Below are 27565 nucleotides of genomic sequence, written 5' to 3'. Positions count from 1 at the left end.
ATAATAATAATGTTTATTTATAGCCCGCTTTTCCAAGGGAGATCAAAGCGGGTTACAACAAGGATATAAAACATTATACAATTTGGACAACAGTATACAAACATTCCATAAAAACATTCCAGAATAAAAACACAGTAAAACTACAGAAAATAAAAACCATAGCCAAAAATCAGAACTAGCTGGAAAACAGCATATATGATGGGGAGCAGATGTCAAGACACATGGGGGAAAGCCTGTTGGAAGAGATAGGTCTTAAGTTTCTTCCTAAACAGTTCAAGGGAGGTAAAGAGCGGAGCTCATCAGGAAGAGAGTTCCAAATCTGCGGGGCTGAGACAGAAAATGCCATTTGCGAGGACGAGGTGTATCTTGTTTTAGGAACCCTTAATAATTGCTTCCCGGCCGTCCTGAGAGTGCGGGGCGGATTATATGGAGAGATGCGGTCCTCCAAGTACCCTGGGCCCAAGCCATTTAGGGCTTTATAGGTAATAACCAACACCTTGTATTGCGCCCGGAAGCAAATGGGCAGCTAGTGAAGATCTTGCAAAATAGGTGTTATGTGGCCAGTCCTGGAGCATCCCGTGACTAGCCTTGCTGCCATGTTCTGTACTAGTTGAAGCTTCCGGGTTTGGTACAAGGGTTGCCCCATGTAGAGCGCATTACAGAAATCCAACCGAGAGGTCACCAGAGCGTGCACCACCGTTTCAAGGTCCTCCCGGCCCAGGTAGGGTTGCAGCTGGCGTATCAGCCGAAGCTGGTAACAGGTGCTCCTGACTGTCGCATCCACCTGAGATGTAAGGTGGAGTGATGAGTCCAGAAGCACCCCCAAACTGCAAACTGAGTCCTTCAGGGGGAGCGTGACCCCATTCAGGACAGGTGGACAAATCTCCTCTCCCGGGCCTGGAGAACCTATCACGAGTACTTCCGTTTTCTCTGGATTCAGACTGAGTCTGTTTTCCCTCATCCAGCCCATTACCGACTCCAGACAGGCATTTAGATGAGAGATTCCGTCCCTAGTCACTGCATCAGTCAGAGACAAAGAGAAACATATTTGGGTGTCATCAGCGTACTGATAACACCGTGCCTCGTGTCTCCGGATGATCTCTCCCAGCGGTTTCATGTAAATGTTAAATAGCATAGGGGACAAAATTGCTCCTTGAGGGACGCCAGATGTAAGCGCCCTCTTATCGGAACAGTCCCCCAGCTGCACCATCTGGAATCTACCCGAGAGGTAGGAATGGAACCACTGGAGCGCAGTGTCCCCGATACCTAACTCCCTTAGGCATTCCAGAAGGATAACATGGTCGATTGTATTGAAAGCCGCTGAGATGTCCAAAAGCACTAACAGGGACACGCTACCACTGTCCATGCTTAGACGGAGATCATCGACTAGGGCGACCATGGCAGTCTCAACTCCATAGCCCGCCCAGAAGCCAGTTTGAAATGGGTCTAGAAAATCTGTTTCATCCAAGATCGCTTGAAGCTGGAAGGCAACCGCCCTCTCGATCACCTTCCCTAAAACAGGCAGCAGCGAGACAGGCCGATAGTTATTTCGAATCAGGGGGTTTAGGAAGGACTTTTTAAACAAAGGTTTTACAGTGGCCAATTTTAAACTAGATGGAAACTGCCCTTCCCTGAAAGATGAATTAATTATACGGCGTAACATAATAGTTACAGCCGTTCCCCCCTGAGCTGCTAGCCATGAAGGACAGGGATCGAGAGAGCATGTCGTCTTCCTAACACTTCCAAGAATCTTGTCCACTTCCTCAGTACTCACAGACTCAAAATGATCCAGTATAACAAAGTCCACGGAAGCTCTGGAAGCCTCTACTCTGGATTCTGAAGAAATACTGGCGTCGAGATCAGCCCTTATCCGAGAGATTTTATCCGCAAAGTAGTTGATAAACTCGTCACAGCAGGCTTTAGATGGTTCCAAAATAGGGTTCAGGGAGGGGGGCAGTTGGGTAAGCTCCCTCACTACCCTGAACAGCTCTGCTGGATGCGACTCTGCAGACGCAATACGTGCAGCATAGAACGAATGCTTTGCTGCACTTACTGCCACTCCATAGGCCTTCAAAAGAGAGTCTAGGAGTGCCTTGTCGGCTAAGTGCTAGTGTCTTCGCCAGTTGCGCTCTAGTCATTGCAGAACCTGCTTCCTTTCCCTGAGATCTTTCGTGTACCAGGGTTGTTTTTTGGAAGCAGTCCTGAAAGGACGCTTGGGAGCGATACTGTGTATAGCCCTGGAGAGATCTGTATCCCAGGTGTTAGTCAGAGTCTCAACAGAATCGCCGTCAGTTCCAACCATATACCCCTCTAGGGCTTTTTGGAACCTTTTGGGTTCCATCAGCCTTTGAGGGTGGACCATCCTAATAGGTCCGCCACCCCCCGGGAGGGATTTGGGTAGATGCCTTGAATTTAACCTCGACCAGAAAATGATCCGTCCGTGACAGGGCGGAGATGTTAGTTACCTCTGCCCACGGAGTCTCCATGTCCGTACAAAAGATAACATCAAGCGTATTACCAGCTGAATGCGTCGGCCCTGAGACCAGTTGGGACAGGCCCATGGCAGTCATGGTATCCATGAACTCACGAGCCACACCAGTTGGACCATGGCTGGCCTTGAAGGGGGTGTTGAGGTCCCCCAGGACAAGAAGCCTAGGGGACTCCAGCACCAGCTCCGAGACCAGTGTCATAGTTTAAGAAAGTGTTCCCGAAACTTTGGTCTTCCAAATGTTTTGGACTTCAACTCCCAAAGTTCCTGATTGGTGGCTGGGGATTCTGGGAGTTGAAGTCCAAAACAGCAAAGGACCAAAGTTTGGGAACCACTAGTTTAGAGATGAAAATTTGAGTGGGGAAAATTTGCTGTTAACACTGGGCTACAACTTACAACATGCCCACCTCTTGCCCCTGCAAACCAGTAAAATCAGCTTCAAATTTTCTGATAAGCATTTTATCTTACATAAAATCTGTTTATACATAGTGTGTTTCTGGGTGATTAATGTGTATGAAGAAAACTTGGACTGCTCATTATATCTTAGACTAATATACCTCACAAGATTGTTGTGAGGAGAAACCAAGCAGGGGGTGAGAGTCATGGATGCAGCCTTCAGCAACTAGGAGGAAGAGTGGGATAATTTTTTAAATATAGATAGTTCCTTCGACTTTGACTCCAGTGATGGATTTTAAAATGGAAGTGTGCAGGCATAATGTTGCCTTTGTTCTTCCGGGGCAAAACATTCAGTCCGAGTGTGGCCATGCATGAGGAGAGACAGGAATCTGGAATTGTGATAAGATGACAATTTAGATATTACCTGTAGTGGATTTACATCAGGTTCTTCTGCCACAACTAGCATTTAGGCTAGGTGTAACCCTGGTGTAAGGATGATGTGACCCTACAGGTGGTGTTGGACTGCAGCTCCCAGTAATACTAGCCAGTATAGCCAGTGATGGGGAATGCTGAGAGTTGTAGTCCAACAGCATCTGGTTCCCACCCCTGCTCTAACTAAACAAGGAAAAGATTCCTGTCCTCTGCTTCCAGGTGAGGACAGCCACAATTTTATGTCCTTTGAGTGCTCTTCCATGGTGCTACTTTCTTCAGTCCTATCTGTATGTTTACTATTTAGGGATAGCAGGGGGAACAGAAAGTAGCCTAAGAGGACAAGGGTCTTAACTATTGTAGTTCAGCCTGTATTTTGGATGACAGATAAAGAGCAATAGCCTGACTTCTTCCAGGAATTCTACCTCCTGAATTTTCTGTGGCTGCCCACTCTAGACACCCTTGCTTAGGGACCAGTCCATCACCCATAAAACTTCCATCTGTATACTTCCATTCTGACCTGCACTATCTCTGAGTGATCATGGTTTCCCCTTCCACTTCATCCATTAAACCCATAATACTACTACTACTTATAATAGCTGTAGTTTTAGTACAAAATAATAGCCAAGCAAGTAAATATGCTGAAATTGAATTTCTGTGACTTGGGAGAGTTCAAAACATCATTAATTTTTTCCTCTTCTCTCCAAGCTTCTGACTGGTTACACCTCTTTGGGGTTTGGGTGTCTGGGTAATAAAAAAAAACTGCAGAAGCAGGGAGTGCTCTACAATTTTCATTGAAATCTTACCCCACTTAAACACAAAGCTAAACACATTTCCTGGTTTTTTTTCTTTTAACATGAGGGAGTGGTTTGCACTGTGTCCTAAAACTGTGCAGTGCTGTTTTCATGCATCTTGGGATAAACTGATGTAGGAGTGGTTGATCCTAATTCAGTTGGGCATCACCGTTAGATTCCCTTCATGGTTCTAGGAAATACAAGTTACTACTTCCATATGCTCACATTTCTTTCAAATAAGTTTCTGGCCCTGGGCACAGAAGCAGCTTTGAAAATGTTTAAACAGTGTCTGACAGTAACTGAGAAACTGGTAGTGTGGATCATGTGTGAAAAAGGAGTGTCGATGAACTGGACTTCCAGTCGTGAGTGTTGGTGCCTTCAAGTTGTTTCTGACTTATGGCAACCCTATCACCGGCTTTTCTTGGCAAGATTTGTTCAGAGGGTTTGCCTTCCTCTGAAGCTAGGAGAGTATGATTTGCCCAGGGTCACCTAGTGGGTTTCCATGCCAAAGTGGGGATTTGAACCCTGGTTTCCAGAGTCATCGTTCAACACTCAAACCACTACACTGATTCATTCCATGATTAGTGGGGGGAAAGAACTAAGTGAATATAGGCTTAAATCTTGTTATTAATCCTGACTAGAATAGACAGGACAAATCATGACCCACAAAATACTAGCTAGCTAGCTATGCATTATTATTATTATTATTATTATTATTATTTCAGATATTCGTGGTGCAAAATTAATAGAAGTAGATTGCTTTGTAAAGCACAGAATACACATGACCATACTTAATTTTGTTGCCTCTCTTTAGAGAATCTGAGAGTTGTAGGCTTTGTTTTCATAAAAAGCTCAGCTATGTTGGCTGTTTGTAATTAGTTACTTAACTACCTGTGATAACTGTCAGCCAACAATTGCTTAAACTCTCCTCCCCTCCTGCTCATAGGCTGGGAAGGGTTGCATTGAATGAGAGCCAGCATGGTGTAGTAGTGGCTTGACCTTTGGAATACAGCTGTGGAGGCCAGGGTTCGAATCCCTGCTGGGCCTTGGAAACCCACTGCAAGACCTTGGGCACATTCTCTCAGCTTCAGAGGGAGCTTTTGCCTCTGAACAGTTTCTGCCTTTGCCAAGAAAATCCTGTCATAGGTTTGTCTTAGGGTCACCATAATTCAGAAATAACTTGAAGGCCACACAACAATAGCAAGCAGTGGGAATTGCATATCTCTCCAGATAGTGATGAACTACTACTACCATCAGCCTAGCCAGCATAGTTGAGGGTGAGGAGTGCTGGGAGTTTCAGTTTAACAACATCTGGTGGGCCACAATTCCAATCCTTGCTTGAGTACCTCTCTGCAATTTCTCACCCATAAATGGTAATAGTGAGTAATAAATATGTCCCTGTGTAATAATGACTGGGTGTGTTGGCAGTGAGTAGTCTGTCTAACAAAGGGTGACTTTTCTGTATGTAGTTATACACCACTTATTATTAAGGATCAGCTGGCAGTTTGTGGGAGTGTTGCCATATTGTCTTTTACACAGGTCTGTCCCTCAGTTTAAGTGGAGGTGCCATTTGCAGCTTCTCACGGACAAAGGTAGCCTTAGTAGTGACCAGGTTTGAGGATTACAATACAGTGTATTGTGTGTCATTTTAGATTGTTAACTGACATGAATCATGGAGAAACTCTTCTTTCCATTTTTGAAATGGCTCCATTTACTCCCTCTGCATTTTTGGGCTTAATTCCTAGAAGACCCTGCTCCCAAGCCATGTTAGATATCTCTAGGCCTGTGTGTTTCTTGAAGTCATTTGAAAACTTATTTTTTTCCCAGCCAGTCAATGAGACAAGTGTTGGTTGATCTTTGGGCCTTTTCTACAATGACTGAAATGTCTCCCTCATATCTGATAGCCATCCTCATAGGTGAAAATGGGATTTATTTTCATCTAGATTTTATCCAGGCCTTTCCATTAAGATTAGACTATTTGTTTGCCACCAATTTGCTTTTCTGTTTTATCACTGTTAGTTGCCTTGACCACCATTTGGTGAAAACAAAGAGTACAAATTTGAGAAATGAAATGAATTCCTTTTTTAAAATGTGCCACTTTTAGCCTTGTTTGCCAGCTGGCTGCTTTATTTGTCTTCTTTGCTGTGTGTACTACTTTTTTTTTGGCATTTTAAAAAGATTTATGTATTTACTGATATCTTTCTGTAAAGCTGCTGTGGGAAATGATTTTATAGATAAAGTAGGGTAAAAATACGTTTTAAGTAAATGTAGAGAGAAAATAACAAAGATAAAGAAATAAGTAACCTTTGGAGTTGGTTTTGAGTTGTTTAGTTTATGGTGACCCTAGAGCTAAGGTCATGGAAACTCCTTGATTGACTTTGGGCAAGTCACATTCTCTCAGCCTCAGAGAAGGGCAAAGGCAATCCCCCCTCTGAACAAATCTTGCCAAGAAAACCCCATAATAGGATCACCATAGGGTCCCCATCAATAGGAAATGACTTGAAGGCACACAACAACAACAATGCTGCCCTATCATGGGGTTTTCTTGGCAAGACTTGTTCAGTTTGCCATTGCCTTCCTCTGAGGCTGAGAGAGCGTGGCTTGTTCAAGCTCACTTAGTTTTCCAGGCAAAGTGGGAATTTGAACCCTGGTTTACATAGAATCATAGAGTTGGAAGAGACCACAAGGGCATCCAGTCCAACCCCCTGCCATGCAGGAACTCTCAATCTAAGCATCCCCAACAGATGGCCAGCCTCTGTTTAAAGACCTCTAAGGAAGGAGACTCCACTACACTCAGGGAATTTGCTCCACTGTCAAACAACCCTTACTGTCAGGAAGTTCCTCCTAATGTTGAGGTGGAATCTCTTTTCCTGCAGTTTGCATCCATTGTTCCGCCTTCTAGTCTCTGGAGCAGCAGAAAACAACTTGCTCCCTCCTCAGTATTCCATCCCTTCAAATATTTAAACAGGGCTATCATATCACCTCTTAACCTTCTTTTCGCTAGGCTAAACATACGCAGCTCCCTAAGGCATGGTTTCCAGACTCTTTACCATTTTAGTCACCCTCCTTTGGACCCTCCAGTTTCTCAATGTTCTTTTTGAATTGTGGTGCCCAGAACTGGACACAGTATTCCAGGTGGGGCCTGACCGAAGCAGAATAGAGTGGCACTATTACTTCCCTTGATCTAGACACTTCTATTGATGCAGCCTAAAATTGCATTGGCTTTGTTAGCTGCCGCATCACACTGTTGACTCATGCTCAACTTGTGGTCTACTTGGACTCCTAGATCCCTTTCACACGTAGTTTCGTTCAGCCAGGTGTCCCCCATCCTATATCTGTGCATTTCATTTTTCTGCCCCAAAGCAGTAACTTACATTTCTCCGTGTTTAATTTCATTTTGTTAGCTTTGGCTCAGCTTTCTAGTCTATTCAGGTCATTTTAAATTTTGATCTTGTTCTCTGGGGTATTAGCTATTATCTCTAATTTGGTGTCATCTGCAAATTTGATAAGTATGCCCCCAATTTTGTCCTTCAAGTCATTGATAAAGATGTTGAATAGCATTTCTAGAGTCCTAGTCTAGCACTGAGACAACTACTCCATGCTGGCTCTCTTGTCCTTTGAAGATGGTTATAAATGGAAATGAGTGAGCCACATATTTCAGATCACTGTGAATCTGAAAGGGTTTCTGTAAATCTGAAAGTATTCCCATATTGTTTTAGAGTCCACTATGAAAAGTGAAGATGCATGTGGCAAGAAACAGGAACTCCATCTGCTTTCTCTTTTGCTCCAGCACCAAGTTTGGCCAATGTTTAATCTCTCTACTTATTTTACTAAGTTCTTAACATCCCATCCAGGCAACAGTTGAAAATATGTCAAGGCCAGCTTCAGAAATCAATGTGGACAAAAGCTATGGAGAGGTGGGTCTGATCGTTCTACTCCTGCTGATTTAAATAAGAGCTGTAATGTGTGGGGCACCTATGGGGCGAAAGAACCTGTATGATTCCTGTATAGGGCTTAGGATTCTGTGAAGGGTTCTCTGTCCTCAAAGTACTGTAACTGCTGAAGAAGTCTGTGTGTACTTTTTTTGTGCTAATTACACCATGCATATCAGATTTTCCTCGCTGTCTCAGTGCTAGAACAAGCACCTAAGTTTATCCTCTCGTTCTTGCTTCACCCCTTTTCTTCTCTCCCTGGTGTCGTAATGTAGATTGTAATCTCTTTGGGGCAAAAACTTGTGTGTGTCTGTGTGCGTGTACACACATTGAGTTATGTTACTATAAAGCACCATGTACGATGCTGATGCCATATAAATAGCAAGTTGAAGTCAAGGAGCAATTTTTTCATGGCATTCTGTGTCAAAATTTGTTACGGTGGAGCTGGTAGCATTTGACAATTGCAAGAATAATTTAAGGGCCCTGGCATTGCATTTGCCTAGCAATTCCTCATTATCTTGCAATCCTTCAATGCATTCCTTTAAAAGAAAATTAGGATTCTGTGTCAGAATCAGAATTTGGTACGGTTATTTTTTCTAGGCTCTAATCAGAACTATTGAGGTGAGAAGCTTGGGATGTATGTACTCATCTTAATAGCAAATCATAACGGGCAGTGATGGGATGCTTAGGGTGGAATATATTACTGTGCTTCAGATCACAACTCCTGTAGTTAAAAATAAATAAATTAGAATGATGAAAATGAGGTAGAAGCAGAAAAGGAGGCTGTAAGCAAAGAGAACAGTTTTACAGCGTTACTTAGTAATGATGATTTTGATTTGTGCATAAGTGGAAATGGCAGGCAAAGGTTGCCCGAAGGCACATTGGTGCTTCCATCGGATGGGACAAAACTTCTGCACTGATACCTATTAGTGGGCTAGGATAGCAGAACCCAACTAGGATGATGGATAGAAACGGACACCGAGAGCAGTTTGAGGATGTGAAGAAGGCTTTTAGCTGTGGGAGAAAAGTACAGTTTGGAATTACAGCTTCTAGAATTCCCCTTAGCCAATATGGCTAATTTCTGATATGCGCTGAAAAAATAATGCGATTTCATACTGCTTTAACTGCCATGGCTCAGTGCTATTGAATACTGGAATTTATAGTTTTGTGAGATACAGTCAGCCCTCCTCATAGGTGGACTTGCCTTCCGCGGCTTTGTGCTTACATGGAAGGTAAGCCCCATTAGAAATAATGAGGCACGTACCCATGCCATGCGCCCCGCGCGTCGCCACATGCATGCGCCTAATTCTTTCCTATGTGGCTTGAGCATACGCTATTTTTCCCATACACGGGGGAGTCCAGAACGGATCCCCCACATATAGAGAGGGTGGACTGTATTTAGCCTTCTCTTTCAGAGAGCTTTGGTGCCACAACAAACTACAAATCCTAGGATTCCCCAGCACTGATAGATGGCAGTTAAAGTGATGCCACACTCCATTAGTTCTGCAATGTGGATTAGACCTAAGTAATTTTTCTAGGCTTTGAGGAATAAAGCCCTGAAACCAAACAGGAAATCTGTCAGTGCTTACATTTCCATTTTGTTTTAATATATTTGGCCAGAGGGGGGTAAGGCTTGGTTGGTGCAGCTGTGTTAGTGTTCATTCAAGATGGTTCTGCAGCTACTTAACTATATCAGTCTCAAGATCCCTCTTCCTGACACGTTCTTGCCCCCCTCACAGCTTGTTGAGGATGTAGATTTGCAGCTTTTTTCCACTGTGGGGGCAAATAAATGAGGAAGGAAGTGAATTGTGGGAAAGGCTAAGTGCTCCCTTGCCCATTTGTTGACCCCCCTCAGGTTGACCAACTCATGACAATTCTGTGGTTGAGACATCTCCAAGACCTCCTGTCCTCCACTGCTCTGCTTAGTTGCTATAAACTAATATCTGTGACCTCCCTGATTGAGTCCGTCCCATCTAGTGTGGGCTCTTCCTCTCTTTCTACTTCCTCCCACCATTGTTTTGTCTAATCAGTTGTGCCTTCTCATTATGCAGCCAAAGTACAACTGCTTCAATTTAGTCATGTTGGCTTCCAGGGAGATTTCTGGCTTGATCTGTTCAAGGACCCATTTGCTGTTTTCTTTATGTTCAACAGTGGCCCTGTTCTCACTTACTGGAAAATCCGTTTCCTGAACCGATTCCTGAAACTGGTTCAGAAAAAACGTAGTTCCCACTATGTTTGCACTGGTTTCAGGAATCGGCAAGTGGCGGGGGACAGCTTGTTGGCCCGGCCTGTCACTGGCCTCTCCTGGCCCCAAAATCCCCGACCCAGCCTCCTTACCGGCTTCTTTGACTGCTAACTGGCTTCCCTGTGACCTTTTTTTAAATTTCCCATGGCCGGGGAAGCCGAGAAGGAGGTTGCAAGGCTTCCAGCTTCTCTGTGACCTTCTGGCTTCCCTGGCAGTGGCTGCCAGTGGGAACCAGGGCGGGTTCAGTTCTGTTTCAAATCCGCCTAGTTCCCACTTGGGCTGAATCAATTTATTTCCAAATAAATCAGCCCAAAAAACACCCCATTTTACCAGCATCTTTTTGATGCGTATTAAAAGGGGTAGAAATAGTCAAAAAGCATGGCCCTGCTTTCTGAATCGATTTCTAAAATCGGATTCAGTGGGAACCATGCCTGCTTAACCCGGAGCCTGATTTTGATTTAAATGTAGTGGGAACAAGGCCAGAAAGACTGCTTTTGCAATTTCTTCCTTGATCTTCCTTAGTAGTTGTTCTAAGTCTGTGATTTTTTGGTAGCGGTATGTTATCGTGTGCATAAACTAGATTGTTCGCTAAGGTGTGGGAAATGATTGGGGAATAGATTGGGATCTGGAGTCAGTTGATTCCCCCCCCCCCCCCCCCGTGGAAATATTTGACAGTCCTTAAATTTCTTATTTTAAGAGGCCTCTGTATACATAACTACATACAGTCTGCCCTTGCTATATGTGAGGGATCCGTTCTGGACCCACCCACCCCTCGTATAAGACAAATTTCACGTATGCTGGAGTCCCAATGATTTGAATGGTGGTGCATTCCCTCCAGTGCGTGACTATTTTGTCCCTTGCTGTCCGCGCAAGCTTAAAGCTGTGTACGGCAAGGGTGGACTGTACTGTACAGTTGTGTGTCTTCTGGGATTCTAGGACCCTCTCTTGCTATTGTAGAGATTCAGCATGAGAGAAATCTCAGAGGATGAGCAAATTCAGGAAGACATGTGCTGAGATGAGGCAGGACATCTGGGTCCTCCATACTTATCCTCCCTTCCATGACTGGCCAGAACCAAATAAATAGCCCAGACTATTGATATCACTTTGAAACTCATGGTGTAGGATTAAACAAAGCCAAGATGGAGTAGCCATATTTTTCTCAGTAAAACAAAATGCACAAAAAAGTCGAAGAGTTACAGTCTGCCTGGTCTCTAAAGGCATCTGGTCTAACTTTTGTGTTCTTAATAGTGACATCTCACACTGCAAAATTTGCAAACATTGTTGGTTCAGAGATTGTGATATGCAAGGCTGCCAACTAATGATGGAGGTGCTGCCGTATTAACTTGGCACAAAAAGAGCACTTTTCTTCCTCTGCAACAAAGAGGCTTGTCTCTTCACCCATTTGAGTGTTAATGACTAGGATGTTTGAAGGGAAATACATGATTTTAAAGGGGCACATCTCTGGGAGTGATGATTTGGTTGAATTTCTCCTGTGAGTCCCTATTCCATGTTTATGGAAGTAAATCTTCAAATATTATTAGAAGGATTTTCCGGGAGGGACACACAGAAACACCTGCTGTGTATAAGACAAATCATTTCTTTCCAATGCTGTCAAAACAGTATTCTAGCAGTAACCTTTTGTGTCTTTCTGTTTTGCTATATGGCTAATTATTGATGGCGTTAATGCTTCTTATTAACCTTTTGGGTTTGTCCTGGGGGTGCTGTTCAGCTAGCTCCCAAGCTTGCATAAGAGAGTAGGTCACAGCCTAGGGTGGCTGTTGGGCCAGTGGATTGCGGTCTGATGCCATTTGGGGTCAGAGTGCATCACCTTGGCTTGTTTTCTTTTTTAAAGTGTTAATGAATTAACTGTGTATAGCTTATTGTGGCACAAATGGCTGCAGTTTTTCTCCTGTGGTTGATGGTAGCACAATTTATGGTGAGCAGTCTGGGATTGATTAACATCATGGTGCTCTGTGAGATTTACTATGATCCCTCCCTCCCAAAGCCATGCCTTTTTGTATGCAGGATCGGCTGAGATTTGTATGGTAGTATGTGTACGTGTTAGACCTTGGAAGAGTTACTTTTCTGGACTATAATTCCCAGGACCTTCCAGACAGCATGGCTAGTGACCATTCTGGCTAACAAACTGTACCTTTTTGTAGTGCAGAAAAAGAGTTTCCAAGCTTAAACAGCTCTGTGTGTATCTGTGTGTATACATACTTTTACATACATACATGTATGTGTGTGTGTGTGTGCTGGTGAAAGGATGATCACCAATCAGCATGGTGTGTGGCTTACGTGTTGGGCTATGATTCTGGAGATCAGGGTTCAATTCCTTGTTTGGCCATAGAAGGCCACTAGGTGACCTTGGCAAGTCACACACACACTCAGCCTCAGAGAACATTGTGATAGGTTCATCTTAGGGTTGCCACGTGTTAGAAAGGCCTTGAAAATACACAACAACAATATTTATATGAAGCTCAGGATCTTGCCGCCCCCCCCCCCCCCAATAGTGCTTGAGGTTGTAAATGAAGGCTTGCCTTAAGCAACCAATTATGCTGTCTTATTCAAGGGAAGCCAACATTATTGTGTGTTTTTTCTGCAAAGCCTTAGTGATCCGATCAGCAGGATAGTAGTTGTTTTTTGTTTGAATTGGTCAGTAGGAAGGTTGAGTCACGTATGTGGAACATTATGCAGTAGCTTCCTCTCTGTTGAACCTTGTTTGTTTTGATAGGTCCCATGTTTCTTTTATCTGGGGCTTGTCCTGCCCAGGATGAGCCCTCTTATTGGAGGAAGTGAGGGAGGAGTTGGATGCAAAGAAATTAAGCATGCTCTTCGGTTGCTGCTTGAAGTAGCAATTTTTCTTCTTTTTTACATACAAAAATGAATTTTCTGTATGGTATGTTGGGTGTTATCTGTCCTCATGCTTGGCAAGTCCCTCCTGTGGTGCAGTAAATAACTCACATTACTTAAAAGCTCAAAAGTGATCAAGGGTGCCATTTTTTGTTGATTTTTTCCCATCTCTAGTCCCTTGGGTCCCTCCACACTTCCCAGCAGCTTTTGTTTCATCGTGCACACTCATGGCCCTGTTAGTCATGTTCTCCTCTTCCGTTCTCTCGAGTTCAGTAGACTTTTCTTTCTTTGTGTACACACCATGCTCTGAGAATGATCCAGTCCTTCCTCTTGTGGGCTGACCTCACTACTTTTCCCCTCCTCCAGATGCAGAGTTGGGTTGTGACATAGAGTATGGGTTGGGGTGGAGAACTGGCACAAGGTATACTCCTGAATTTGTGTGTTGTGTGTGTATGTGTTTGAGATGCTAAAATTAGAATGGTTACCCAGAATCATCACAGCTTAGGTGAGGCAGAGGGGAGTGAGGCTTTTCTGCAATCTTTTGTTTTGGTCTCTCCAGTAAGTTTTGTGATGTTGTAAGCCTAAATTAGTGTGTAGATAGGGAGGAAAAGCTGACTGGTTCTTCATGATAGAGGGTAGGTCTCCAGTTGCAAAGCTGAACCTATTCCCAGTTTTATTGCTTGCTTGCAAAATCACCCTTTAACATTAGATTACTGTAATGATGGTTGCCTTCTGTCTGGGCTCCCCTTTTATGCCCTCCCCCTAGTTTGCTTGCCATGTGCAAGCTCTAATTTGTAATGTTGACTTAGCACTTGTATAATGTTGATTTGAGCAATGAGCTCTTCAGGGATAGGCCTGTCCATATTTTATCCAAGTAATTCAGACAATTCCAGTTGTGCAAAATAGCTTTTGACTATTGCAAAAGATTATAGAGTGAGCCCTTGGTATCCACTGAGGTTTTGTTCCAGGACCCCTGTGGTTGCCATGATTGGTGAATGCTTATGTCCCATCATATATAATAATATAAGGTTTGCTTTTTTGGAATAAAAGAAATAATACCATAAATTGTTGAATCTGTGAATGCAGAATCTGTGGATACAGAGGTCCAACTAAAGACACCAGATCCCACCTGATCTTGGAAGCTAAGCAGAATCAGTATTTTGATAGGATACCACCAATGAATACAAGCTGCTGTAGGCTATATTTCAGAGTAAGGAACTGGCAAAACCACTTCTGAACATTCCTTGCCTAAGAAAACCCTATGAAAATCATGGGGTCACCATAAGTAGACAGACAGACACGCGTACGTGTGCACAGAGACATTCTGATGTTTGGTTGTTTTTTTCCCTTCCTTCTAAATATTAATTTTGTGTGTGTGTGTGTGTGTGTACATATATATACTTATATATTCTTTTAAGTTCACTTCCTATATTTGAATTTTGTAGATCTTCCAGATTCTCAAATGGCCCCCATTTCTCCCTTCATAACTGCCTCAAACCTTTGTTTATTTTTGAAATATGTTGGTGGTTATACTTGGTTCCAGTAACTGGTGGAATTATTGGCCCACGTGAATGTTTCTTTTTGGGATTTCTTTCTCAGATTATAAATTCACATAGAATGTTACTGTGTGAATTGGTTGTGGGATGTTCACATGTGTATATATGTATGTCTTTGTACATATACACACATGATCTCTCTCACAGGTACATTAATGCTTCTGCACATGCTAATACTTACACAGAATATGTTGTTGAATATTATCTGAGTCCAACTAACAATTCAGTTCTTTTGAGTGTTACAATTAGCGGAAATGTGTAATGTGCATTTCTTGTATTTTCTGATTCTATATCCTACCCGCCCCCAGATGGGACCAACCTACTGACAGCCATAGTATATTAGCTCTTTCTCAGTATTATGGTTTGCTTTAAAAAAAACAGCATGGGATCTCTAACCACCTGCCCCATTGGCTTGCTTCTCAATTATTTTCTGTCATGCCCCCCCCTAGGAAGAAGAAAACATTTCGTGCCCCCCGCGTGACTGTAAATAGTATCATTTGTCTATAAAATTGTTATAAGTACACCTCTGCATAACAGAGCCTCGTGCCCCCCTTTAGGGAGCGTCGCGCTCCCCCTGGGGGGCCCGCCCCACTATTTGAGAAAGGCTGGCTTAGACTAACCAGCTGGATGGCAGTTGTTGGTTTCAGCTCTTAAGAGGAGTAGTACCACAACATACCTATGTCAGTCTAGTTCATCAGAGATTCTACAGTATCTGACTGTACTCAAGCATCAAAATGTCCCATCCTGCTTCTGGAGGAGTATCACCCATTCAGTAAAGTGATGTGGTTGTGCATTTATCTTTTTGTTATTCCAAACCTTGCACTTAGCTGCTGTGGTTCAGTGGTAGAGCATGTGCTTTTTGCAAAAACGATCCCAGGTTTAGCCCTGTCTTAAAATCCTGCAGTGCTGCTGTTGTTGCTTGTTGGTGCCTTCTACAACCTGGTGGCCTTCAGGTGTTGGACTATAATTCCTACCATCTCTGACTCTTGACCATGATAGCTGTGGTTGTTGGGAATTTTCAATCCAAATCATCAACAACAACAACATTTATTTCTTACAAATAGCAACTTTTTAACTTATTTTATTCTTTTAACATGCAATTTGTTTTAACATTGTAATAATTTAATTCTATTTTAATGTACCTTTTTGTATGCTTTTAATTGTACTGTTTTTTAATATTGTAAGCTGCCCTGAGTCCCAGTTTTGGGGAAAGCATGGGATAACAATAGTAATATTAACAATAACAACAACAACATTTATTTCTTACCCACCTCTCCCCATGGATCGAGGTGGGAAATAACAACAGACCAACAAATATACATCATTTGCAGGACACCAATTTGGGGAAGGCTGGGAGACAATATGGATTTAGATATAACTGTGGTGTGACTTTCTATAAGGCTGTTCGATGTATTTCTAAGCACAATTTTTGCAGGGTTTTTTTCCTCTCTCTCTCTCTCTCTCTCTCTCTCTCTCTCTCTCTCTCTTGTGTGTTTCTTTTTATTTCCCCCAGCCACTCCCCACGCACTTGTGATGTGTAGTTTGGGGCTGGTTTTGTATACCTTTTTTTCTTCCTTTTGAAAAATTCCTGGCTTGTGAGTTAGTATTGAATTTCACCAAGCTGAGCTACAGGAGCGCCCCTAATAGGGGTGCCCCTGGAAGGGGAAAAAACGGGTTGTCACCCAATCAGAGCGAAGTTCATGGTGAAGAGCTGCTGCATTCTCGTTTTGTAATTTTTCTGTTTGTTGTGGTAACGCTGCGGCTCCGCGCACAGGAGTGCTGTTACAACGTGGGGCCCTGCTTTCTAGAGAGGGCAGCCATGTTTTGAGTCTAAATAGGCAAACTCCTTCCGCTGTTCTCCTTTCGTTCTATTCTGAGCTACTTTATCAGCCACGTGCTACTTAGAATATTTTTTTTTTTCATTTATCAGAACAACAGTCCTCTAGTCACTGGCGTCGTGGAATATAGTGTTTGTGTACTGATGTGACTGTAACACAGGAAACCACCTTCTGTTTAATGTGACAACGAGTCAGTCACTTGACACATTTTGCAGGGAAATTACACACATTTTCTTGATGGTGAGGAAACAGGGCAAGGCTCTGTACTTCAAACAATACTTCATGATTATGATGTCCTAAATCTACAAAAAATTCTCATCCGTATGTTTTGATATTCAGTCATAGCTAGCTTTTAAAGCACTTTCGAGTCTCATAGACCTTTTCCTGGACTTTGTATGGATTCAGTCTAATTAGTTTTTTGGGCAAGGCATGATCTGGCCCCCCCCCCCCCTCTGAATTCAGGCTATTGAGAAAGGAATTGAAATGGCCCACGTAAACTTGTGCGGGCAGGACCAAGCAATTGAAATGAGGAGTGGCGGCAATTCTGAAGACTTACTATGGAAAGCCCTGGCCAGCATGTGCTATGCTATTTGAGTCTTTAGCATGTGATTTGTAACTTCCTACTTGTGAGGACTAGAAGCCTGCTTTAACAGCAACAACATCAAAAAAGTTGCTCAGAAATTTAGTGTTTGGATCTGCCCCCATTTTGTGGCGAATATATGTACACACCACAGCCTGCATGAAACCAAAAACAAATTGCAGATGAAACACGTTGGGTGCCTTTACAGTAAACCAATTGTGCTATGTTTTGTACGTTTAACAAACCCAGCTGGGGTTGGATGCTGACTCTTACTTTGGTCCTTCTACCCTTGATGCAGTATGGTGTACTGGAGGAAACAAATCTGCTCTGTGACACATATCCAGGGGTAGCTGTGTTGGCCACATAGCAAAGAACAGTATCCTCTAAAATCCACAAAACAGTGATACCTTTATTGGGACAACCAAAATATACAAAATACATGTTGCAAGCTTTTCAAGCTTTCCATTGGCTTCTTCATGAGGCAAAAGTGTTTAAAATCATACAGGAGAAAGAAAGAGGAAAAATTGACCATGTTAATCATAGCCCTGCATTTGGTCAAGATGTTGTGGATCCTTTGTTCAGATGGCGTGGAAGGCTATTCATGCAATTGAATCCTTCTGGTCATGTGGGTTCTGGGAGATTCAGTCCAGGAAGCAAACTTTAAATTCCAATAGCAAGTCAAAAAGCTACTGCCTTTGGGATCCAGTTTGTCTCAGAATCCTTTATAACACAGTGACTGAAAAGAGTTGGTGCTTCCTTATTTCCTTGCCTTTGTGGCTCGCATGTGAACCAGCATTCACAATGAGACCCACTGAATTGGCGATCAATCCGGCTGGTGGCAGACTTACACCTTATTTGGGGTTTCAGGTGTAGCAAAAACATGTAGGTATTTTAATAAAGAAAAATAATTAACAATGTGTGTTGTGTTCAGTGAAATAGTTACATGGTGGGTACGTCTAACTGGGTTTTCTCTAGCTGCTGTAGTGAAATTCCCTACCCAAAGAAGTTAGGCTAAAGAATAATTTAGAGGAAAGCCAAATAGGACTATGTAGTGTGGAATTATTATATTAGGCATTACTTTTCAAATTCTTACTGGAAGGCTATCATGTAGGTTAGTGATTCCCAACATTGGTGCTCCAGATGTTTTGGACTTCAGCTCCCAGAACTCTCAACTGTTGGCCAAGCAGGTTGGGGCTTCTGGGAGTTGAAGTCCAAAACATCTGGAGGACCAAGGTTTGGGACCACTGATGTAGGTAATTTGCTCCTATTGCTTGTTGTAGGGCAGAGTACTCTGAATCTAAAAGCACACTCAACCAACTCCTTTCTTCTGGATCCTTGACTGAAATTGTCAGTGTTTCAGTAATGTGTTTTAGATTAATTGCTACCAGTTCCACTTCTCAGTGAACTAAGTTTAAAAACAGTTTCGTTATCTCTGTAGCCTGGGACTAGGTTTGTATTTTCAATTCTGACCCCTTTTGGTTTTTGAGTGGGGAGTCTTAGGTGCGGTACAGACCACCCTTTTGCGCTGTGCTGGCGCCAATTTTAGGGTTAGAGACCATGCGGCAACCACGCGGTCCCTAACCCTAGCATGGTGTGGCGGCGCGTCCAGTGTCATTGTGACGTACGCGCCACATGGCACTTACGTCACGAGTGCGCCATTGGCGCACTCGCAATGTCTGCCCTGCAGTGCTAAAAGAACCCAGGTTTTCCAGGTTCTTTTTCCTCCTGAGGGAAATGGCACGATTTGGCAGGTGCAGCTTCCCTCTGGAGGGAATTACGCTGCCTTTTTGGGGCGGTCTGTCCCATGCCATACATAACCAAAACAGCATTACAAAGGCACAGCAGAGATACCATTCAGTGTGGATTCACTAAATGTTGGCTGTCTGGTGGTAGAGAAAAGGGGGGAGAGGGAATGAAAAACAGGCCATTATTTAAAAAGTATCCCAAGAATGGGCATGGTTGCATCCTGAACTGAGTACCCAAGCCTCACTTGTAACTTCTACATGACATCTTGTTGGAGCTATTTCCATTAAAAAAAAAGTGCACCCATGAGGTATTCTCATGCGACAGAGTCTGCAGAATAAACCAGGTAACCATATTCACTTACTTGTGGTATATTTTTGCTATGATTCTGATTTTTCTAGGCAAGTATTGAGGATTTGGCTTGTCTGTGCTGGTGCAGTCATTAAGGTGAAATAACCAGCCCCTAAATCTGTCCTTTATGTACATGTAGTGAGTCATGTTCTGTACATCAGTGGGTTTTACATGCGAACAGCATGTTGGTGCAGGGTGTAATTATACATCCCATATGGACAATCTTTCCATCCCTAGTTTGGAAGAAGAGTTGCAGAGATTGAGTGTGTGCCCTGTAATTGTAGCTATTTGGGAGAAGTGAAGTGGGGAGTGAGCACATCTGCCTTCTGTGTCCTACTGAATGTGCTGGATTACCTCACTGATGAGAATATAAAGAATCACTTCATTTGTTTTAAAACATCTATTATGTTATAGTAAAGCTATGGCAATGTATCGGTTGTGGTGTTTTTTCAAGTAATCCCTTCTTATCCCCCTAGCATAGACCCACTCTTGTGTAGCTGACTATTCAAAATGAAATGCTGGTTTCCTTATTGTGGTATCTGAACTCTTCCCAAAGTCATTTTTAAGCTAGGCAATAATGTTGTACCTATTTAAAATGGAAAAGGAAAAAGAAGAGATTGTATTTCTGTACGACCTCCGATCCCACAAGGGCTCCCAAGGCGATGAATAAATAAAAACCAATTAAAACAATACCAAAATAAAAACATTTTAAAAGCACATTAAAATACAGTTGGCCCTCTGTATCCACAGATTCAACTATCCACAGCTTCAAAATATTCAGATACAAATTAGAAAAAGCAATCCTTGATTTTGCCATTTTATATAAGGAACACTATTTTACTATGCCACTGTAGTTAATGGGACTTGAGAGCCCATGATTTTTGGTATCCATGGGAGGGGTTCCTGGAACCAAACCCCAGAGGATATCAAGAGCCCACTGTACTCCTTAAGAACTGCTAAAAGCAATCTAAAAACAGTCATAGAATCCAACTTTGAAATGGTTAAAACAATGATTTCAGACATTGAACGCCATGCTGAAAATCAATGTTTTGGCTGTCTGCTGGAAGCTTGAAAGCGATAGGGCTATTTTTTTGAGTAGGGAGTTCCACAGTTGAGGTGCTGGTACAAAGAAAGCTGTGTTATGTGTACCAACCAACCTAACTTCGCAAGGTGTTAGGACACGCAATAGGGTCTCCTGACGTTCTCAAATTTCTTGCAGGCTCATATGGGAGGAGGCAGTTTTTCAGATATCTTGACCCCAGTTAAACACCCGCACCTTGAATTGAGCTCAGAAGCACACTGGAATCTAGTGCAGTTCTGGCAGAACTGCTGTTATATGGTCTCTAAAATGCACACCTGACCCCAGTCTAGCTGGTTGCATTTTCCACTAGCTGCAGCCTCCAAACACTTTTCAAGGGCAGTCCTGTGTAGAGTGAATTGGGAAATGGAAGACAGCTGGTTCTATATAACAAAGAGCTTCGTCATCAGAGCAAACATGCTAATAGCTTGAGCTTAGGGGCTGCGTGTCTGAATTCCACCCTGAAGGGAAAGTTGTCTACAGATGTTGAGAACACTCCAGGGCCTTACGTAACATGCAGGTGGGAGGTGGGAAGTTTGCCTCTGGTTTGATATTTGGACTGGATGGACCTTCCTCTAGATGCCTTTGTGTATCATTCTTTTTAAGGCGGAGAGAAAGGAGGATGTGTTGGAGGTGCCCCAATGTGGCATTTATGTTTCGGTCTGTTGTTACAAGCATGTTGTATAGATCTGTTACCAAAGGATTTGATTCCTTTTGTCTGTGATTGGATGTGTTTGTATCTGTGTTTAACTGTATGCCATCCCTTTCTTCAGGATTTGTTCTCCTGGGTTTTAGCTGTTTTGTTTTGTTTTGTTTTGTTTTGCTATCTGAGGGTCCACTCACCTCCTCCTGCCATTCATCCTGTTGCTTACTACTCCATTTTTTCCTCTCCTCTTTTTAATTACTGTCACATATACTGCATCCACACTGGAATAATACAGAGTGACACTATGTTGACTGCCATGGCTCAGTGCTATGAAATTCTGGGAATTGTAGTTTTGTGAGACATTTAGCCTTCTGTGTCAGAGAGCTCTGGTGCCACAACAAACAACAGTTCTCAGTATTACATAGCATTGAGCCATCTTGGTTAAAGTGGTGTAAACCTGGATTATTCCTGCAATGAGAATGCAGACGTAGTTCCACAGCAAAGTTCGGTTTTCATTTATCTCATTAGTTGGATGTGAATTGACTCTCTAAACAGAACTATGTTGACACCAAACAGAGGATTTTGGATACAGGTGGCCCAACATACTTATGGATTCTGCATCCATAGGTTCATGCCTCCACAGCTTGGTGGAAAAGTGTGTGTGTGTGTGTATCTAAAAGCAAACCTTGGTTTTGCCATTTTATATAAGGAATCTCATTTTACTAGACCATTGTATATAGTGGGACGAGCATTCACAAATTTTGATATTCATGTGGGGACCTTGAACCACACCATAGCAGATACCAAAGGCCCACTGTACTTCTTTAGGAAGCAGGTGGAGGTGCAGTGTCAAAAGAACAAAGCCTTTTTGGAGCAATTCCTATCCAGTTAGGATTGCTTGCAAAGCAAGACCTTAATAGTATTCTGGGAGAGGAACCCAATTTTATTGTGATGGTGATGGTGATGGTGGTGGCATGATCCTTCTGTAAGGATCTTTCCAGAACAAGAGGAAAGGGGGGTATTGGGTAGATGCCACTGATTCTGGTGACCACCCAAGTTTTAACTCAGGTGAGAATCATAGAATTGTAGAGTTGGAAGAGACCACAAGGTCCATTCAGTCCAACCCCCTGCCATGCAGGAACTCTCAATCAAAGCATCCCCGACAGATGGCCATCCAGCCTCTGCTTAAAGACCTCCAAAGAAGGAGACTCGACCACTCTCCAAGGGAGTGTGTTCCACTGTCTAACAGCCCTTACTGTCAGGAAGTTCCTCCTAATGTTGAGGTGGAATCTCTTATCCTGTAGCTTGCATCTATTGTTCTGGGCCCTGTTCTCTGGAGGAGCAGAAAATAAGCTTGCTCCCGCCTCAATATGACATCCCTTCAAATATTTAAACAGAGCTATCATATCACCTCTTAACTTCTTCTCCAGGCTAAACATCCCCACTTCCCTAAGTCGTTCCTCATAGGACATGGTTTCCAGGCCCTTCACCATTTTAGTCGCCCTCCTTTGGACATGCTGCAGTTTCTCAATGTCCCTTTTGAATTGTGGTGCCCAGAACTGGACACAGTATTCCAGGTGGGGCCTGACCAAAGCAGAATAGAGTGGCACTATTACTTCCCTTGATCTAGACACTATACTTTTATTGATGCAACCTAAAATTGCATTGGCCTTTCTAGCTGCCGCATTGCACTGTTGACTAATGTTCAACTTGTGGTCTACTTGGACTCATACATCCCTTTCACATGCAGTTTCCTTCAGCCAGGTGTCCTCCATCTTATATCTGTGCATTTCATTTTTCCGCCCTAAGTGCAGTACCTTACATTTCTCCATGTTGAATTTCATTTTGTTAGCTTTGGCCCAGCTTTCTAGTCTATTCAGGTCGTTTTGAATTTTGATCCTGTCCTCTGGGGTATTTGCTACTCCTCTTAATTTGGTGTCATCTGCAATCAGTGTCCTACAGCTGAGAGAGGGCTTTGACTAGATGTGCCGTTCTTTTGTAATCACACTACATGGTGGATTTCTTTCTCCTCCTTTCTTTTCTTTTATTCATCATGGACATAATCTTCTGCTCAGAGTATGTTTATTTGAGGGTAATTAGCCAATGATGATTAAGTATTAATGCAGATTAGAGCTGCCATACATCTGGATAATATTCTTAGAAACCCAGGCAAGCACACCCTGATATGTGCACCTGAAAGGATAATTAAAAGTATAGCTAGTCAGTCTAGTGATATGGGTTCATCTGTATGGACTGTCTTCACTGCAGTCAGTTGGTTCCACTGGCAAGTCAGGACAGGACAGCATTATCTTCATGGATAATATTCCCGAAGGTGGTGGATCCTTAAGAAGTTGAATGGGCACCGAGGTCTATAGTTGATTCAGTTGCCCAGTTAGCTAGAAGGAACATACATAGCCATGAATAATAAATAATAATAAAATTGTATTTATATCCAGGCTCTCTATCAAAGATAATCGAGGCAAAGGAGTCTAGGAAGAGATTGTTTTACAGGGGATGTCATGATTTGAGGGAGCATCTGAGGACTTGTTGAACAGGGATTTGACAAGATTTCATGAGCAGACAGACCATTGGAATTGTTTTATAAAATGTGTGCTGCTAAATGCCATGTTCTACAGCAAACCTATATCATGTGGCTTTGAAGATTGTTGCCCTTAAAAGTCACTTTTCAGGTCTAGATGGGGGCAAGCAGGCTTAATAAGGAAGTGGCTTCCTGTGTGTAGGGATGATAGTGATACCACTGAGATAAGGAGGCAGTGGCAGAGGGGAAGTATATAGGTTCTCCAAAATTGAGCATGGTACTTGGTTAATGATGCAAGTTAGAATTACAATTTCTGTCACCTTTTGCTTTGAAAGGAATAGTCTTCCACAGTAGAAAATACAAGGGCACTACAGTGGTGCCTCGGGTTACGAAATTAATTCGTTCCGCTGTCAATTTCGTAACCCGAAAGGCTTTCGCAAGCCGAATCCCCATAGGCGCTAATGGGGAAAAGCCGCGATTTGGTGTGAAATCGCACAGAAAAGCACCAAAAGTTTTTTCGTAACCCAAAAAAACTTTCTTAACCCGGAACAATAATTTCCTATGGGTTTTTTTCGTATCCTGAAAATTTCGTAACCTGGGTAATTCGTATCCCGAGGTACCACTGTATTAGTCATTGAGGTGGAGAATTCTCATGACTCAAAAAGTCCTGTTTGATGGGAAGTTTGGGCAAAATGAACACATTTCTCTATATTCACACTTCATTTTGATGGTCTAACATCCCACATTTTGTTATTGTGGGAGACATTCCCATTTGTTTCTTTGGCATAAAACATAATTTACAATATTAAAGCAAGCACAGCAAGATGCCCATGCTGCCTTTTGGTATGACCAGGTTGCATTTGTATTTTATGAGATCCGTGGAATTTGCAATGTTGTCTCCAAATTACAGGCCGTACTACTTTTCCTTCCATATATGCAGCAGGATCTGTTGTTCAGTTACTTGCTCGAGAAACACCTGGATTGTGCTTTGTCTAGATGGCATCCACTATCATTGAATCCTGCTCCAACATGTTTTTCTACTGTCATCAGACACTAGTATTCCATGTGAATGGCTTGAAAGATGATGTAAGGATGGCTCTCATCTCCTTTTAGTGTTATACTAAGAAAATACATTGTGAGTGCCTTCCAAACACTGAGCTGCAGTTTCATGCCAGGCTGTACACTTCCTCCTCCAAGTTTGTGAAAAGGAAACCAGTGTTCCTTCTCTTAATATCTGAATCAGGAGCTTAATAGTAGAGGAGAGATGGGCAGTTTCCATTCTTCCTCAGCATTGGCTTTTCTGGCTGGGGCTAATGGGCATTGCAACTCTAGAGGTCTATACTTTGTCCATCCGTGCTCTGTTGTTGGGGTAGGAGGGGGTGTCATTTGTCACATCAGGAGGGATCCTGCTGATTACACATGGAGGAGCAACTGTCGGTTTGTTGTCTTGTACTTGTCTGATAGCTGGTCATTTTAAGTAAGAGGTGAAGAAAGCCTCAAGAGACATTGTGTTAGTGTTATGCTGACCAAGTATAGGAAATCTCAGGTTATAATTCTGTTTCTTTTTTCTTCTTCTCCAGATGTGCACACCTAGCAATACTCCAGCTACACCTCCCAACTTTCCAGATGCTCTTGCCATGTTTTCCAAGTTGCGGACTTCAGAGAATCTCCAGAGCAGCAACAGTCCCATCACATCCATGGCCTGTTCTCCTCCGGGTAGCTTCAGTCCCTTCTGGGCTTCCTCGCCTCCCAACCATCAACCTGCCTGGATTCCTCCATCGTCCCCCACCAGTCACAACGTCCACCATCACCTCCATCATCAGCAGCCCATGTGGCCTCCGGTGTCCCAGCAAGGGGCCCCTCAGCAGAAAGCCATGACGGCAATGGATGGCCAGAGATAAGACTTAACATTTTAGAATTGGGAAAGAAGTTGTGGCAGGTGGGGAGGGGTGACAAACCTAGGAGGGGGTACACAGGGAATAGGGTGGGGGTATCTTTTTTCCCCCCGAAGATCGCACTGGAATATTTTATAGTTTTTGTTTTTTAAACTGATGCAATGTCATCAGTCTTCCCCATGTTCCTTTTTTCTTCTTCTTCTACTTTTCCTCCCTTATTTGTTTTTCAGGAGAGTTAATAACTGGTCTCTTCTCTTTTTTAAAAAGAAAAAAAGTATATATAACTATAATATATAAATATATAAATATATCTAATGTATATACATCACAGATGAAAGCAACAGGATTACCAAGATCCAAGTGGCATTCTGAGAACACTGCTTGGAAAGAAGGGTAGCTGCGTTGGATCTGAGCATTGGGGTTTGGGGGGAGGTGATTCTCCCTTGAAAAAGTGTGTGTGCGCATGCGTGCGTGTGTTGCGTGAATAGGAGGGAAAGGTTCAGAAACTGGCCTTCATTTGTTCTTTTTGTCTTCTCTTGCTTTTCCTTTTGGCTCCCAGTTGTGGGGAATAGTTATGGGGCTGTGGGGAATCTCTCTATGATAGAAACCACTGGTCTCCCATGGCAGGCCTCAAATTCAATTGTATGCAGGGAGCAAGGATGACATGGAAAGAACCATGGATATTTCATTGAGCCTACTTGGCAGGGATGTGTAATCCACTGATGGAATCCATCCGCTTTACCCTATGATTGCAAGAAAGTGTTCCTTGTTTTGTTGTGGGAGCTGCATCACAGAGCTTTCTGGACAAGCCTTGAAAAGAAATGATGGAGTAATACACAATGCCTGTGCTATATTAGATGTATTGTTGGGCCTCTCTTGAGTAGCATGTTGAATTATGCCCATGGTTTCATACACACAAGGAAGTGTATATGTTGCCCTGCTATCCTGGAGAGGAGACAATAGATGTACATGCTGGCAGAATAAATTTGACAGCCACCTCTTCCTTCCTTCACATGTGCAAAGTGTGTGTATAAGGGGATTTTTGTTTTGTTTTATTTTGTTGTTATTTTGTGGGTGGGATGCCCTAAACCTTCTCCTCCACACCCCAACTTTGGTCTCTCTTGAAGGCTGCAGCAGGTGTGCCCCAAAGAGCTAAAAAAAGTGATGTGAGTGTCCATTTTACCATGGACTTAAAACAAAACGACCTGCCCCCCCCAGTTTCCATTCTTGAGAATGGTTTTCCCCTTCAGCTCACAAGCTCTTTCCCTTTCTAAAAGGACAATGTATTTGGAAGGCAAAGCCAGAAGGGAAAGTGTTTAAATTTATATATCTCTCTTTAAATATCTTACACACACACACACACACACAGAGAGAGAGAGAGAGAGAGATACCAGCCTTCCCAGATGATAGATCTTTTGAAGGAGGGCTCCATGAGTGTTCTCATACATCCAAGGGCACGCGAGAAACTGAGGCTCTTCTTCTTGGGTTTTTTGTTTTTTGTTTTTTAGGTTTTAAAATCAGAATCTTGCTTAAACAGGTTGAAGGTTTTTTATTAATTTAAAAATAAAAAAACACTTTTTTAATCTGACTGGTACTTGTTTTTCTCTCTCCCTTTTGTTGCTGTATAAATCTCAAAAAACACAAAGTCTGATGAATATGAATGACAGATAGAAGAAATGGGGGGAAAGCCAAACACTTCCACACACATGTACACACACACATGTGCAGATTTGCAAATGCCCAATCAGTTTAGGACTGTGAAGTCATTTATGGTCGGCATCCATAGTTTTTTGTGGGTTTTTTGGGCTATGTGGCCATGTTCTAGAAGAATTTCTTCTTGACATTTTGCCAGCATCTCTGAAGATGCCAGCCACAGATGCTGGCGAAACGTCAGGAAGAAACTCTTCTAGAACATGGCCAATAGCCTGAAAAACCCACAAAAAACAATTTAGGTCTGCTCTTCTAGCAAAGATTTTGTGTTATTTTTGAAAGCATGCATGTGCTCACAGAAAGTTCCAAGTCAACTTATTCCTCTTCCTCCCCTCCTCTGCCACTGCTTTTGTTTATTTGGAGACTTAAGGCCCGAACAGAGAGGCCAAAATAAAGCTGCTTTGGGCCACTTTGGAAGTGTGCTGTTTAAATGAAGCATGCATCCTAAGAGGCTGGAAGCTGCACCAAAGCTACGCTCCAGTCCTAAGGAAC

The 27565-nt window shown here is 42.9% G+C and overlaps 1 protein-coding gene across 2 annotated transcripts in view; it reads left to right on the top strand.

Moving 5' to 3' along the window:
- Positions 1-26946, top strand: part of UBALD2 (UBA like domain containing 2) — a 40686-nt gene extending 13740 nt beyond the window's left edge. For both annotated transcript variants that reach the window (XM_089535386.1, XM_089535377.1), the window contains one exon: positions 25049-26946. In XM_089535386.1, coding sequence (XP_089391512.1) covers positions 25049-25369 — 321 coding nt within the window. In that variant the 3' untranslated portion in view covers positions 25370-26946. The remainder of the gene's footprint in view (positions 1-25048) is intronic.
- The last annotated feature ends 619 nt before the right edge of the window (positions 26947-27565 follow it).

This window comes from Sceloporus occidentalis, unplaced genomic scaffold (assembly GCF_023333645.1).
Source record: "Sceloporus occidentalis isolate IW3139 unplaced genomic scaffold, rSceOcc1.0.p SCAF_1, whole genome shotgun sequence".
Taxonomy (NCBI): Eukaryota; Metazoa; Chordata; class Lepidosauria; order Squamata; family Phrynosomatidae; genus Sceloporus; species Sceloporus occidentalis.
This window is presented reverse-complemented; position numbering and strand designations above follow the sequence as displayed.